General features: G+C 36.8%; 1 protein-coding gene across 3 annotated transcripts in view; it reads left to right on the top strand.

Moving 5' to 3' along the window:
* OXSR1 (oxidative stress responsive 1) overlaps positions 1 to 15,856 on the top strand; it is a 90,635-nt gene that overhangs the window by 53,531 nt on the left and 21,248 nt on the right. For all 3 annotated transcript variants that reach the window (XM_025376985.1, XM_025376986.1, XM_025376987.1), the window contains 5 exons: positions 2,568 to 2,677; positions 4,797 to 4,898; positions 5,564 to 5,697; positions 10,917 to 10,965; positions 11,593 to 11,658. In XM_025376985.1, the coding sequence (XP_025232770.1) occupies positions 2,568 to 2,677; positions 4,797 to 4,898; positions 5,564 to 5,697; positions 10,917 to 10,965; positions 11,593 to 11,658 (461 nt within the window). The remainder of the gene's footprint in view (positions 1 to 2,567; positions 2,678 to 4,796; positions 4,899 to 5,563; positions 5,698 to 10,916; positions 10,966 to 11,592; positions 11,659 to 15,856) is intronic.

Raw genomic sequence — 15,856 nt, 5'->3', positions numbered from 1 at the left:
TTTTCACATCAAAGTTACTCTTTCTCTTTAGTTGGCAATTTAAAACGAAAGGCAAATGGCATTTTTGCTCTTTGGTTTCTGTTTTTAACTTTATGGTTGGATTGATTATGTCTCCGTGGCATTGTGGCTGTGCAGGTTATTTAACAAGAATATTTTGCTAAAGTGGATATTCTCACTTACATTCCTTAGCTAAATGTTTTAACTAGTCTTCAGGGTTCATTTGGAAACAAGCAGAGGTATACCAGCTGAAGATACAAAAATTCTGGAGCATTATTAAGTTCTGGATTTAAAATTCTGACTATTTTAAAGCTACTTGAAGGTTTTTAGTAGGTTTTAAAAAGTAAAAACTCTTCATAATTGAACCTAAAAAATATGTTGTATATACATAAGCTGTTTGAGTCTTTATCATATTTAAGTATTTTAAGGCATGGCTTTGCCTCTCTGGTTAGTGATAAGAATACCTAATACTTGTTGAGTGTTTAGTATTAAAATATATTACAGGGACTGCTCCAAGTATATTATTAACTCATTTAATCCTTAACAACAACCTTGTTAGTAAGTACTGTTGTTGCCTCCTTTTTACAGATGAAGAAATTGTAGCACAAAGATTGAAAATACCTGCCCAAGTTCAACTGACTAGTGGCAGAGCTGAATGCACTAAATGTACTTTTTTCCCCTTCAAATGCACTTCAAATTGTTTACTTTGTTATTGTTGTTACAAATGGAACGACATTTTAAAGTTCTTAGATATTTGCCAGTTTAGGAGTATTGAAAACTGTTATGATGATGATGATTATTATTATTATTATTTTAGAGAAAGTGTCTTGCTCTGTCACCCAGGCCAGAGTGCAGTGGTACGAATGTGGCTCACTGCAACCTCAAACTTGTAGGCTCAAGCAGTCCTCCTACCTCAGCTACCCAAGTAACTAGGACTACAGGTGCCCACCACCATGCCCAGCTAATTTTCTACTTTTTGTAGAGATGGGGTCTCACTGTGTTGCCCAGGCTGGTCTTGATCTCTTGGCCTCAAGTGATCCTCCTGCCTCAGCTTCCCAAAGTATTGGGATTACAGAAATGAGCCACTGTGCCCAGTCAAGATTATTATGTTTTTTTTTCCATAATTCTAAGTACATTCAGACAAGATTATTGTTTTTAAAACTGTACTGTATAGACTTGCTATTTTTAAAACTACTGTATAGACAAGCAATTATTTTAAATAATTGCTTGAAAATGGCAGAATTCATAGGCTTCTGAATCTGGAATTTTAAAGTTTGCCATTCTGAAATTATCCTTCTCACAATCGGGTTGTCCATAATTTATTGTATTTTCAAATTTATTTCTAATTTCATAATTTCTGTTTTATAATTTTATTTTCAATTTGAAAATAGAATAAATTATGGACAAATACACACTCATTTTACATAATGCAGAGTATTCTGGAATGGGCACAAAACAAAAGGGGAGTCAGAAAAGGTATGTAAAAGTTGGATAAGTTGTGCCTCAGTATATTAGTTAAAGTTCTTTTGGTTGTATTGGGAATTATCAGTGACTGACTTAACAAAGCAGGAATTTTTAAAATACACTAGGAAGTACACAGAATTAAAAAAATCAGCTGAACAGCTAAGCCTCAGAATAGGCAGGAACCCAGTTGTGCTGGTGACCTTCAGGATGCTGTTAGCATGGCTTAGCTCCAGTGACCCTTAATTTCTTTGTCTTTCCATTCAAGCTTCACATTTCTAGGAGACTAAGATAGGCCTACCTTGGATTAAGGTGTCTAACCCTGGCTCAAATCAGGTATGCCCAGGGTCAAGGTGAGAGAGTACAGATACACACCCAGGGCTATTTACAGAAAAAGGGGGATCATGGTGAGGCAGGCAGTCCTCCTTATCAGTGACTGGTACTTTGGCTTCAGCATTGTGGGATAAAATCTTTGTAGAGAAAATCCTGAGGCTTAGAGAGGTGAACTAAGTTTACCCATATCATACATCTACTAAGAGGTGTAGTTAGGATATGTATTTAGAATTATGAACTCTAATTTATTTGGGGCTGAGTTCTTGAGAGCTCTTTGAATACTAAGCTAAAAAGGTTGGATTTCATTCTGTAGGAGTTTCTGAGCTGAAAGGGCCATGTCAAAGTGATAATTTAAAAATGAATGGATGAATGAATCTGATAGTGGTATGTAGAATGGATTAGAGCAAGGGGGAAAATCTGAGAAGATGATGATATGTGGGAGTGGAGAGGAATGGAGTGAGGCACCTGCTAAGCTATGTCTTTTTTGTTTTTTTGTTTTGTAAAGATGAGGTCTCACTATGTTGCCTAGGCTGTTCTTGAACTCCCAGGCTCAAATGAGCCTCCTGCCTTGGCCTCCCAGAGTGTTGGGATTATAGGTATGAGCCACTGTTCCTAGTCTGAGCTATGTCTTAATTTAGTCAAGAAGTTCAGCAAAAAGATAAGAAATTATCATGCTTTTTATTTATATATAGGATGGTCACTACATTATATTGTTTTCCTATTCATTTATGATAGTTGATGCACTTTAAATACCTTGCTGTTGTATTCTATTTCAGACTTTGGGGTTAGTGCTTTTTTAGCAACTGGTGGTGATATTACCCGAAATAAAGTGAGAAAGACCTTTGTTGGCACTCCTTGTTGGATGGCACCTGAAGTTATGGAACAGGTACCGTGTCTTTTTTCAATTTTAAATGGGTTAGGGCTTTGTTTTAAAACTCAAAAAACTTAATAGTGTTTGCTTTTCTTTGGCATACCAGGTTAGCTTTGGGAAACATGTCCCTGTTCCTTGGGTAGGATTTTAGTCCACCCTTGAAAACAAAACAACAAAAACACTCTAGAACTTTGCAAAGGATATATGAAACTCAGCAATAATATAATTGAGGCTTGTTTTAATAATTTTATTAGTACAAATTATACCAATTTTTACATACAGATTTATTGGTTTAATGATTTCTAAATTATGTCCAGTTTTGTTTCCTAAGCCTCCATATAATTGTTTCTAGTTCTTAATAGATGCTTCACGTAAATGCCTTATAGGTATATCAAACTCAGTATGCTACAAACCGAATTCATTTTTACTCTGTTTTAATCACCTGTATTCACCCTGTTGGCGAGGGAAGGATTCCCACTGTAAAGTTATGGGAATGGCTGAACATACAACACCTGACACTGGACAGATGAGATTGACAGCTGTCTATTAGTCACATATACTCATAGCCTAGGGGAGGAGGATACTGCATGCCATGCAGGACCAGCAGAGTTGCACTTACTAACAGAATGAACGAGAAGGGGCTTTGGAGACAGGCTTTGTAGTACCAGCAGATTGCGATGCCCCTTGGTTTCCATGAGAAGATAAGACTGGCTGACAGGGAACCGAAATCTGCTTGTCGGGCAAGCAGGAACTGTACCTGGTCCTTTGATAAGGAGGATTGTTGGACTAGGAGACATTATCTGCAAGAGCAGAGTGGGGAGGGGAACTTGTACTTAGGTCACTAGAGGCCCTTCAGTTTTACCAGATGGCAAGGCAGCACATACTATGGATCCTTAATTTTAGGTCTTACACACTACACACTCCCCAAACCTATTTCTCCTATATTGCTTAGGATAGAAAATTAAAATTTATAGCCATGTAATGTGCTGGTGACAGTATATAAGTAGAGAAATTTGGCAACATATTCACTGTAAAAAGTTTAAAAGTATTCACAACCTTCGTTAACTTTTTCATTATAGAAATTAAGGTGATAATACCACAATACAGATCCTTTGGAAAACAAAAAAGCTACCGCACTACAAAACATTTTGTTTTAGTTCTTTCTAGTATTTTACTGTTTGTAAAAGTTTCAGGACGTATGAGCAATTTTGTGTTTTTTTCTTCATGTTTTATCAGAAATGTTTTTTATATTTTCACATAGAATTAATAAATATTGCTTTTAATTGACTGTAATTTTTAAAATATATCATACTTAACAATTTCTTCACTGTTGGTGAACATTCAGGTTGTGTATTTTTTGTATTACCAAATATGTTTAGAGTTTGCCTACTTTATTTTATTGGTTTAAAGCTTATGAACACTTTCATTGTTCTTGGTACACATTAGAGGTAGCTTTTTTGTTTGTTTATTTTTAGAGACAGAGTCTTGCTCTGTCACCCAGTCTGGAGTACAGTGGTGCCATCATGGCTTACTGCAGCCTTGAACTCCTGGGCTCAAGCTAGCCTCCTGAGCAGCTGGACTGCAGGTGTATGTCACCGCTCCTAGCTAATTAAAACAGCTTTTTTTTTTGTGGAGATGGGGTCTCACCATGTTGCCCAGGCTGGTCTTGAACTCCTGGCCTCAAGCCCACATCATTCTCCCACCTCAGCCTCTCAAAGTGCTGGGATTACAGGCAGGAGCCACTGTACCCGGCCTCAGAAGCTAATTTTTTTTTTTTTTTTGAGGTGGAGTTTCGCTCTTGTTGCCCAGGCTGGAGTGCAATGGCGTGATCTCGGCTCACCACAACCTCCACCTCCCAGGTTCAAGCGATTCTCCTGCCTCAGCCTCCCGAATAGTTGGGATTACAGGCACGCACCACTGTGCCCGGCTAATTTTTTTTTTTTTTTCTTTTAATAGTGATGGAGTTTCTCCGCGTTGGTGAGGCTGGTCTTGAACTCCCAACCTCAGGTGATTTGCCTGCCTCAGCCTCCCAAAGTGCTGGGATTACAAGCGTGAGCCTCTGTGCCTGGCCAGAAGCTAACTTTTAAAAGTCCTTTTGTGCTGGTAAAAATAATGATGCAAATCTGTTTTGCAGGTCCGAGGTTATGATTTCAAAGCTGATATTTGGAGTTTTGGAATTACAGCAATTGAATTGGCCACGGGGGCAGCTCCTTACCATAAATATCCACCAATGAAGGTGAGGCTTGTATTCCAAATACTACCCCAGCTCAAGTCCCAGTTCCTTTTCAGAGCCATTTGCAAGTTTTTAAAATTTTTTTTATTGTGGTAAAATACGCAGATCATAAAATTGACCACCATCTTTAACCATTTGGAGTATATAGTTCAATGGTATTAAATGCATTCATAATGTTGTGCAGTTGTCACCACCATCTTTATCCAAGCTGTTTTCGTTTTAAAACTGGAACTCTATACCCATTAAATAGTAACTCTTGATTCCCATTCTTAGCCCCTTGGCAATCATTTTTGTCTCTATGATTTTGACTGCTCTTAATACCTCATATACGTAGAATCCCACACTATTTATCTTTGCATGGCTAGCGTAATGTCCCCAAGGTTCATCCATGTTGTAGCATATTGCAGAATTTTCTTGCTTTTTAAGGCTGCATAATACCCATTGTGTGTGTGTGTGTGTGTGTTAAGAAGGCAACCATCTACAGCATATTATTTATGTGAAATACACATAATGACTCTGGATTTTAAACAACTGATTCAGATACAAACTTAAAGGAAATAAAATATTTGTATGTTGGTGGGGGAGTGCCTATATTGAAAAATCTTGACCACAATAGTTAAACTTTACTGAGTCATCACAAGTTTATAGTATATTGAAAATTCTTGCAGGTTTTAATGCTGACACTGCAGAATGATCCTCCTTCTTTGGAAACTGGTGTTCAAGATAAAGAAATGCTGAAAAAATATGGAAAATCATTTAGAAAAATGATTTCATTGTGCCTTCAAAAAGATCCAGAAAAAAGGTAAAATATGAGAAAACATCTACTTTTCTCTCTAATAAAACATCGTGAGAAGTCTAAGAGTCACATACTTGTATGTACAGGAAATTATTTTCAAAAGAACTAAATATAAACTTTAAAGAAGTATACAGAGACCATTATACTATGGTATACAGAAATGAATTGATTTCTGCCTTCTTTGTAGTATACAGTATACCTTAAATAGTTCAGCCTTTTCCTTGTTAATTTCTTACAAAGTTGTACATTGTGAATTCTGTATTAATAAGTGCCAAGTTAGTGGAGAGGTTTGTTTTTAATTTGCATTTAAAATTTATAAATGAATGTCTTAATGGCATTTACAGTATTAATAAAGGCAAGACACATAGAAAAATTATGTTTAGTGTCTAATAATCATACTTATTTCTATATTAGAAAGATATTTTAGTAAGTGGACCAAAAATTCAAATAGTTTCCTTATCATTATTAGACAGATTGAATGACAAGTGAGCAAATAAATAAGAACAGCCAATATGAGTAACTTCATAAATTAAACAGAATCATAGAATGTTGGGGATCATTGAGTACAACCTTTTATTTTTGAGGTCACTTGATACTTAGTCATAGGAGTAGGACTTGAATCTCAAAAAGTCCTGATTCCTAATTTAGGGCTCTGTTCCTTCTGAATCTTATTTGTCTGTTTCACATATATATTCCACTCAGCTTCTTAGCACTGAGTTCTTTAATTTTTGTTTCTCTAAAGATCATTAAAAGGGAAAGACTTTCATGTTCTTGATCACATCTCTAGTATATGTAATAGGGTTTCAGAATTTATTGTTGGAAATATTGGAAAGGGTAAGAAAAACAAAATTTATACCTGCGTTTTTATAATTTTTTTTCTGTTTCTGAGTAAACACTTAAAAAAGACAGGAAACACTTTTCTTTTACCAAATTAGTTGATTAAAGGAACAAAATTTTCTTGTTACAAATACCTAGAAATGCCAGATAAAATCTATCCCACTTAAAGATTCTCAGATACCAAAAATAATGAGGAAGCCCAAAGTTAAAGAAGAAATATTGTGAACTAATCCCGTGGCTGTCTTCAGTGGGTCACTATTCATTCTGATAACCTACTGATTTGGATTTGTAACTCCCATGTGAAGACTGGAATTGAGATCTTGGGTCTACCCAGTGGGGAGTTTAAACTGAGATTCTTCTTCTTAAAGCTAAGAACTTCAGATGTCTGTATCCTTAGTAAAAGGATAGACAAGAATAAAAACTGTCATCACCAAGAGACAACAAAAACCTCTCGTGAATAATCAAGCCCTTCAACCTGAACGTTCCACAGGTTTAGAGTTTATACTACCTATGTTATCCAGGAACCCACAGGATTAGAAAGTTAAAAAAGCTTCACCAAATCGTTTTTTATTTTTGACAGAAGCCATCACAGAGCTGTACTGGAAGAACACTTTCAACTCTAGCTCCCTTTGGATTCCTGAACATAATGCCCCACTGAAATAAGGTCACAACCCAAAATTAAGAAACACACAGTGAAACAATACGTCATGAACTAGTTAGCAGACACAAGCAGAAGGATTAGTGCTCCAAAAGATTTAGGTAATGCAGTGATAAACTGAAAAGATATAAAATTAAGTATATTGAAAATAACTAAAATTAGAAGAAATCAAACCCACAAGAAAAGACTGTGACTGTGACAGAAGAACCAAATAGCAATGCCAGAAATGAAAAATATAGTGATTAATATTTCAAACTTTCCTTGAGTGTGAGCTGGACTTACTGACTCACTTCTGATGAGTAGAATATGAAAAAGGAAAAATAGTAACTTCACAATGCACCTCCTCTACCCAATGACCAAGGTTAACATCACTATTAATCAGACATTGATAAGATTGATTCAGCTCTTGATATGATGAAATGAGAAGGGCATATAACCTGTGAGGTATTCTTCCTTTAAATCTGTAACTTCAGTCTATAATGAGAAAACATCAGACAAACCCAAATCGAGGAATATGCAGCAAAATACCTGACCAGCACTGTTCAAAACTGCCAAGGAAGAGAGACTAAGAAACTGTCACAGATTGGAGGAAATTAAGAAGACATGAAGACTGAAAGCAACAGAGTATCCTGTACTAGATCCTGGGACAGAAAAAGGACATTAGTGGAAAAACTGGAGAAATGGAATGAAGTCTGTTGTTTAGTTAATAGTATTGTACCAGTGTTGATATTTTAGTTGATTTCTTTATTATTATACTGTGGTTATGTAAAAGGTTAACAATAGCAGAAGGTGGTGAAGGGCATGTAGGAACTGTGTACTAGCTTTGCAGCTCTTTTAAGTCTAAAATTATTATAAAACTTTTTTTTAAGTAAGAAAACTGGAAGCTATAGAAAATCTATTCCAGTTTGTAAACCAAAATTAAACTTTGTTTAGAACATTGCTAAGTTAAAATAACACACACAATGGACTGGTTAAACAGAACAACCAATAAAACAAAAAGGAGATTATTTATTTACTCATCAAGTACCAGGCACTATTGTTTACAGTAATCCTTTGAGGATAGCACTGTTATTTTCTTTATCTTACAAATGAAGAAACTGAATCACAGAGAGGTTAAGTAACCTTCCCCAAAGTCACACAGCTAATAAATGGTGGAATCAGAATTCTGACCCATACAACTGGACTAGAGTGCCTGTTTTAATCAGACTACAGTATACGAAGGAAACTGCTCAGAATGTAGCACAGAAAGATCAAAGAGGGAAATATGAAAGAAATATTAACATTTGGAGGGTAGACTGAGAAGGTTCAGTATGTGTGTGTATGCACATCCACACACACACACACAAATGTACGTATACATATACATGAACTTACCAGGAAAGACTAGAGAGAATGTGGTAGAAACGATATTCAAAGAAATAATGGCTGAGAATTTTCCAGAGTTGATGAAAGACCTATATTCTCAGAGTAAAGAACCATCGCCGTAGAATTCCAAGCAGTGTCTCCCTTCTTCCACTTGTACACGTTGTTGTGAAACTACTGGACACGAAACAAAGAGAAACTTCTACAGGCAATCTCAGGGAATAGATTACCTACTGAGGATCAGCAGGTAGACTTGACAGCCACTAACCCAATAACACAACAGTTGAGGCCAGCATTTAGTGAAATGTTCAGAGAAAATGCAGTCATGTGTCACCTAAAATGATGAGGATACATTCTGTGATATGTGTATTAGGCAGTTTTGTCATTGTGTGAACATCATGGAGTGTACTTATACAAACTTTGATGGTACAGCCTACTGCATGCGTAGGCTATTTAGTGTAACCTGTTGCTCTACTGTCAGATACATAGTATGTTGTTGGCCAAAGCATTAAGAGGCTCATGACTGTGACTTTAACCCAGAGTTCTCCAGCTAGTCAAACTATCATTCAAGAATGAGCATGAAATTATTTTGCACACGGAAATTGAGTTTTCCAGTCACATTCTATCACTTAAAGAACCCATAAGTTGTACTTTAGAAGTCAGAAGAAAGGAATGGATAATAAGCAATGTTGAGCAATCACATTGTTGAGCATATTGGAATCTTGAGTGAATGGAAAAATAAGAGTGATAATGTCGGAGCAAACTGAAACTTTCACATTTATTCAGTTTTTAAATCTGGTTTTTTTTTTGTTTTTTTTTTGGAGACGGAGTCTCGCTCTGTCACCCAGGCTGGAGTGCAGTGGCCGGATCTCAGCTCACTGCAAGCTCCGCCTCCCGGGTTTATGCCATTCTCCTGCCTCAGCCTCCCGAGTAGCTGGGACTACAGGTGCCCGCCACCTCGCCCGGCTAGTTTTTTGTATCTTTTAGTAGAGACGGGGTTTCACCGTGTTAGCCAGGATGGTCTCGATCTCCTGACCTCGTGATCCGCCCTTCTCGGCCTCCCAAAGTGCTGGGATTACAGGCTTGAGCCACCGCGCCTGGCCCAGTTTTTAAATCTTTATAATAATCATCGGAGGTGCTGGTTCTTAAACTTGAATGCATATTGGAATTACCTAGAGAGTTTTAAAAATTACTAAAGCCAATTAAAGATTCTGCTTTAATTGGTATGAGGTACAGCCTGGTCATTGGGTTTTTGTTTGTTTGAGACAGTCTTGCTCTGTCGCCCAGGCTGGAGTACAGTGGCACAATCTCAGCTCACTGCAACCTCTGCCTCATGGGTTCAAGTGATACTCCTTTCTCAGCCTCCCGAGTTGCTGGGACTACAGGTGCATGCCACCTTGCCCTACTAATTTTTGTGTTTTTTTAGTAGAGATGGGGTGTCACCATATTGGCCAGGCTGGTTTCGAACTCCTCACCTCGTGATCCACCCACCTTAGCCTCCCAAAGTTCTGGGATTACAGGTGTGAGCCATGGTGCCCGACTGGTCATTGGGATTTTTACATTCTTCCCAGATAGTTTAATGCACAGCAGTGTTTAAGAGCTACTGCTCTTAGGGACTTGGCCAAGTAATACTGAACCTTAGAGAGGTTGTGATTTGCTCAGGATCAGGTAGGTGTGTGGCAAAAAATCAGGTCCAGTTTCTTAAATGTTAAATTCTTTATTCTGAATGTTATTCTTTTAAAAGCTTGTAAAATTGACAGTCATGTCTTTGCTTAAAAGGAAATAAGACCATGAAGAAATGAGGTAAACTGAGTTTTGTTAAATTTGGGGAATATACTTTACTTTTAGAATTTTCGTTTTTAAAGAGAGATTGTGAAATCTATTTTTAAGGTTACCACAGATCCTTAAATTGAAGGCTGGCAGACTACCATGTGGCAAGAAGTGGAGGTCTTGATTTGGTCCATTTCCTCTTTGAGTGTTTAAATATATTTTTATGCCTTGCTAAAAATGTTAGATAGATTTTGTCTAGCTTACTTATTGGGAAATAATATTAAATATTAAATTAATATTATTAATTAGCAAATATATTAGACTCTATTAAGAAATCATGCTTCCAGAAAAAACATTTCACTAATGACTCTTTCAAAGAATATTAATAATTATTATCTGAATATTTGTTTTGAGATTTTTATTTTATTCAATGTCTTGTATCAAGTTTGTTTTGCTTTTTAGCAGTTTAAGGAAAGTGGAGTATACTGAGTTTTTATTTTGCTGTTGAAAAATTGTTTTTCTGATTTTTGATGATGGAATCTCACATTACACTTGAATTAATTGTAAAACCTTTTCTTCCCTCCCTCCCTGGTTTTAGACCAACAGCAGCAGAACTGTTAAGGCACAAATTTTTCCAGAAAGCAAAGGTAGGAAATTCTAGCTTTTGATTATGTGTGTTATAGGATGCTCCTCAATTACTCAGATTATGTTCACTGCTTAGAAGTTGGATGATTATGTTTGGAAGAATGATGGTAAATAAAATAATTGTGGAAAGCAGTATGTATACAGCCTTTGATAATTAAGATGCTTGCTTCAGAATTTAGTAAATCCATTTTTAAATATTAGGGTAAACTGATCATAGGAATAATGATTATTAAATTTTACCATTATAAATATAATTTGTGAAAAATACCAAACTCTGATTTTAAGGTTTACTACTGAATTTGTAAACATCTCATTTCCCAAATATATCAAATAGTAGGATGTTACTGTAGTTGGAAATCTAGGACCATGATCTCAAAGAACATACAGTACAGCAAACTCTTCATAGACAATGGTTCATACAGTGTACTACATCTTAATTTTCTGTCTCAATTTATAGAATTGTGGTAGTAACGTACTAAAGGAACTTCAGAGTAAACAAATGAAAGTTTTTCTCATACTTCATTACAGAACAGTTACTATATCACATTTTGATTATGGTAAGCGTTTTTGTGGGGTTTTTTTGGTACCTTTAAACTTATAAGAACAAAATACTTACTCTTCCTCTCCAGAATAAAGAATTTCTTCAAGAAAAAATATTGCAGAGAGCACCAACCATTTCTGAAAGAGCAAAAAAGGTAAATCGGAATTTAACTCACTTTTCCTGAAAAATTTACTTTATTTTTGCATTTTGAAAATATATTAAGTAATACATTGTTAATAGTATATGAGAATTACTGGTTTTCTTTCAATCCTATCTAAAACGTTCTTTGATACATTCATTCAGCAAATATCTTTGGTCTACTGTATGCCTTTGTATTACTCTGCTGTCTATTAGGATGAAAGGGAATGCTAGATAGTAATTGGTAAATTAATTCTGAACTCTTATTTGATAACTGTTTCTAGCTACCAGAATGAGTTGTGATTTTACATAGCATTTATAGCTTTGGGTATAAGTCACAGTACCCTTTTTGGAACTCCAAATTTTCTACTGCTTTTACAGAAAGACTGAAAGAACCTTATTATGTATATGTAATTTCTAAGAAGTTTGGTCATGATGTGAGCATGGAGAATGCTTTAATATCTCAGTTTGGGCAGAATATATTAATTTTCCTGTCCATGATACTTTTATGAACCTCTGTGAGAGTTGGGAGAAGAAAATCCTCCCTTTTCCCCCCTCTTACTTCTCTGCTCAAGCATACTCATCCAATGTGAAGGAAAAGAGGCTTCTGTTGATGATAGACTTGAAGAAGGTAAAGGTCGTATACCTTATATAATACAGTGGTAGGCCTGTCCAAGAAGTCAGAAGCATTATGTCTAGCAGTGGCTTATTCTCTTCCATAGATCTCACTGCTTGGGAATTTTGATATTATTCTGAGAATTTAACAAAACAAAGAACCAGAAATGTATATTAAATACTTAGAAATGATATTCTTAATAAGCACTGATAAAACAGTTAACTTGTCTCTATTTTAGAGATATATCTTTTTCAGTGGCTATAATCCATCGTTTCATGTCAGAATCACTTGGGGACTTTTAAAAAAAAAAAAAGAAAGAAACATAGACAGTGTCATCCCAAACCAATTAAAGTCATGTCTTTAGTGGGTGAGACCTGGAAGATTATTCTCATGGATAGTTACTAGGTTAAAAATTCACTTGGCTCATTCCTTCATTTTATGTCACATCTTACTCAAGTGGCCTTTCCTCAGAATAATACTCTCTGATTACTAAAATAGTACCCTCCATGACTCTATCCCGTTACCCTACTTACCACCATCTGACATTTTACAGTCTTTCTGTACCATTAGAATAAAAGCTTAATGAGAACAGGGACTTTTTTCCATTGCTGTATCTTCAGTGTACCTAGAATAGTTCCTGACACACAGGATATTCTTAAATAATATGTATATATTTCTATACTTATTAAAAATATGGATAAAATTTCTTTGCTTATTCTTGTTTATAATAAATCCCATCTGAGATTCATGTTGATTTAGTATCTGAAATCTGATTAATTTAAGAAGAGTAGGTTGGGTGCAGTGGCTCACGCCTGTAATCCCAGCACTTTGGGACGCCAAGGCAGGTGGATCACTCGAGGCCAGGAGTTCGCGACCAGCCTGGCCAACATGGTGAAACCTCGTCTCTCTACTGAAAATACAAAACTTAGCTGGGCATGGTAGTACATGTCTGTAATTCCAGTTACTTGGGAGGCTGAGGCATAAGAATCGTTTGAACGCAGAAGAGGGAGGTTGCAGTGAGCTGAGATTGTGCCACTGTACTCCAGCCTGGGCGACAGAGCAAGACTCTGTCTCAAAAAAAAAAAAAAAAAGAGTGAGCCTCATACCGGGGATATGATGACTCATGCTTGTATTCCCAGCACCTCTGGGAGGCTGAGGTGGGAGGATAGCTTGAACCCAGGAGTTGAAGGCCAGCCTGAGCAACATAGTGAGACCTCATATCTACAAAAAGAATTAAAAAATTAATGAGGTGTGGTGGCATACACCTCTGGTCCCGGCTATTCAGGATGTTGAGGTGGGAGGATCGCTTGAGCCTGGGAGGTTGAAGCCGTAATGAACTGTGATCATACCACTGCACTCCAGCCTGGGTGAATACCTCCTGCCAAAAAATATTTACTAAAAGAACTGTTAAGAGAATAAAAAGAGATCAGGCACAGTGGCTCATGCCTGTAATCCCAGCACTTTGGGAGGCTGAGGCGGATGAATTGCTTGAGCTCAGGAGTTCAAGACCAGCCTGGGCAACATGGCAGACCCTATCTCTACTAAAAATACAAAAATTAAAATTAGCCAGGCATGGTGGTGCGTGCCTGTGGTCCCAGCTACTCAGGAGGCTGAGGTGGGAGGATTGTTTGAGCCTGCAGGGCAGAGGTTGTAGTGAGCCAAGATCATGCCACTGCATTCCAGCCTGGGTGACAGAGTGAGACTCTGTCTCAAAAAGAAAAGAAAAAAGAGAATAAAAAGGAAAGGCATAAACCTCTAGTGTACAAAAAATGGGAGAAGTGAAAGCTGCAACCAAATTTTCAAAACTGTGATGCCCATAAATTAGTGGTAAGAGACTTGGCAAATCAGAGAACTATAATTGCTAAGCCAGTATTAAGAAAAGCTTGGAAGCTACCATATACAACAGAACCCCAGAAGGGAAGGGAATTAACAGTGCCGGGTACCTCTAGAAATGAGAGTGAAAGTAGGGCTAAAAACAGGAAGATTGGTTGAAAGTCTTAAGATAGAGTTAGACTCTGATTTCCGTCCCCTACTCCATGCAGCACTCCAGGAGATGTGTGGAGGTTTATTCTGCAGAAGGGTAAAAGAAATGGTCTCTGAACTGAAGGACACCAGGCACAGTTAAAGATGGGAATAACTTACTGAAAAGGGCATTTAAGTAATTGTTTACACACTGAATATTAAGAATCTATATCACTTCATTCAACTCCCGGAACATAAACATTAAGGCTTATTACCCCCTAGGCAAGACATTGAAAAATCCTTATTTGATCAATCTGACTAGCCTAAGAGGAAAATCAAAAGTACTGACATGGGAGGTGGGAAATGCTCACCCACATCACTCTGCAGTGAAGCAAACTCCACCCACTTAAAAGTTCAGTGCTTCCAATCAGTGCTTTAGTTCTTTGTTCTTAAATATGAGCATAGATCTAGGATTACAGGATACCTGAGGAAAACCTCTTAATGAGAAAAATAGAGGACAAAATAAATAGAAGGAAAAAAAGAAACTTACAGGAAACAGACTATATAGGAAGATAATTTAAGTAAAATCATGACTGTCTTTAGAGATAAGAGTTTATATTTGCCAGAAGTGGTAGTCCACGCCTGTAAATCCCAACACATTAGGAGGACAAGTTAGGAGGATCGCTTGAGCCCAGGAGTTCTAGACCATCCTGGGTAACAAGGCAAGACCAGACTCTACCAAAAAAAAAAAAAAAATAGCTTGGCGTGGTGGCATGTGCTTGTGGTTCCAGCTGCTCAGGAGGCTGAGGCAGGAGGATCGCTTGAACCTAGAAGGTAGAGGCTGCAGGGAGTCATGGTCGTGCCACTGCACTCCAGCCTGGGTGACAGAGCAAGACCTTGTCTCAAAAGAAAAAAAAAAAAAAAAGTTTACGTGCACAAAAAGTGAACATGATACTATTAAAGAAACATTTGTGTCATGACAATTCAGTGAAGACTAAAGAATCATCTTCAAATGGCCTTGGTACAACTGAATATTCACATGCAGAAGAATGAAGTTGGGTCTTTTACTCTCATCCTACAAAAAATTAACTCAAAATGGATTGTCGACCTAAATATAAGAGCTAAAGTTATAATACTGTTGCAAGAAAATATAGCTATAAATCTTTGGGAATTTGAGCTAGGCAAAGCTTCCTTAGATATGACACCAAAAATACAAGCAATAAAAGGAAAAAGTAGGTAAATTGGTTTTATTAAAAGTTAAGACTTCTGTGCTTCAATAGACACTGGCAAGAAAGTGAAAAGACAACCTACAGAATGGGAATAAATATTTACAAATCATATATGTGATAAGGGACTTGTATCTAGAATATATAAAGAACTTTTGCAACTCGAAAATAAAAAGACAACACATTTTTAAAAATGAGCAAAGGATCTGAATAGAAACCTCTTGAAGATATATAAATGGCCAATAAACACATGAAAAGATACTCAGTGTTATTAGCCATCAGAGAAATGTAAATCAAAATAACAAAGAGATACCACTTCACACCCACTAGGATGGCTATAATCAAAAAGACAGTAACAACTGTTGGTAAAGATGTGGAGAGATTGGAACACTTCTGCACTGGTGATGGGA

Source organism: Theropithecus gelada, chromosome 2 (assembly GCF_003255815.1).
Source record: "Theropithecus gelada isolate Dixy chromosome 2, Tgel_1.0, whole genome shotgun sequence".
NCBI lineage: Eukaryota > Metazoa > Chordata > Mammalia > Primates > Cercopithecidae > Theropithecus > Theropithecus gelada.
This window is presented reverse-complemented; position numbering and strand designations above follow the sequence as displayed.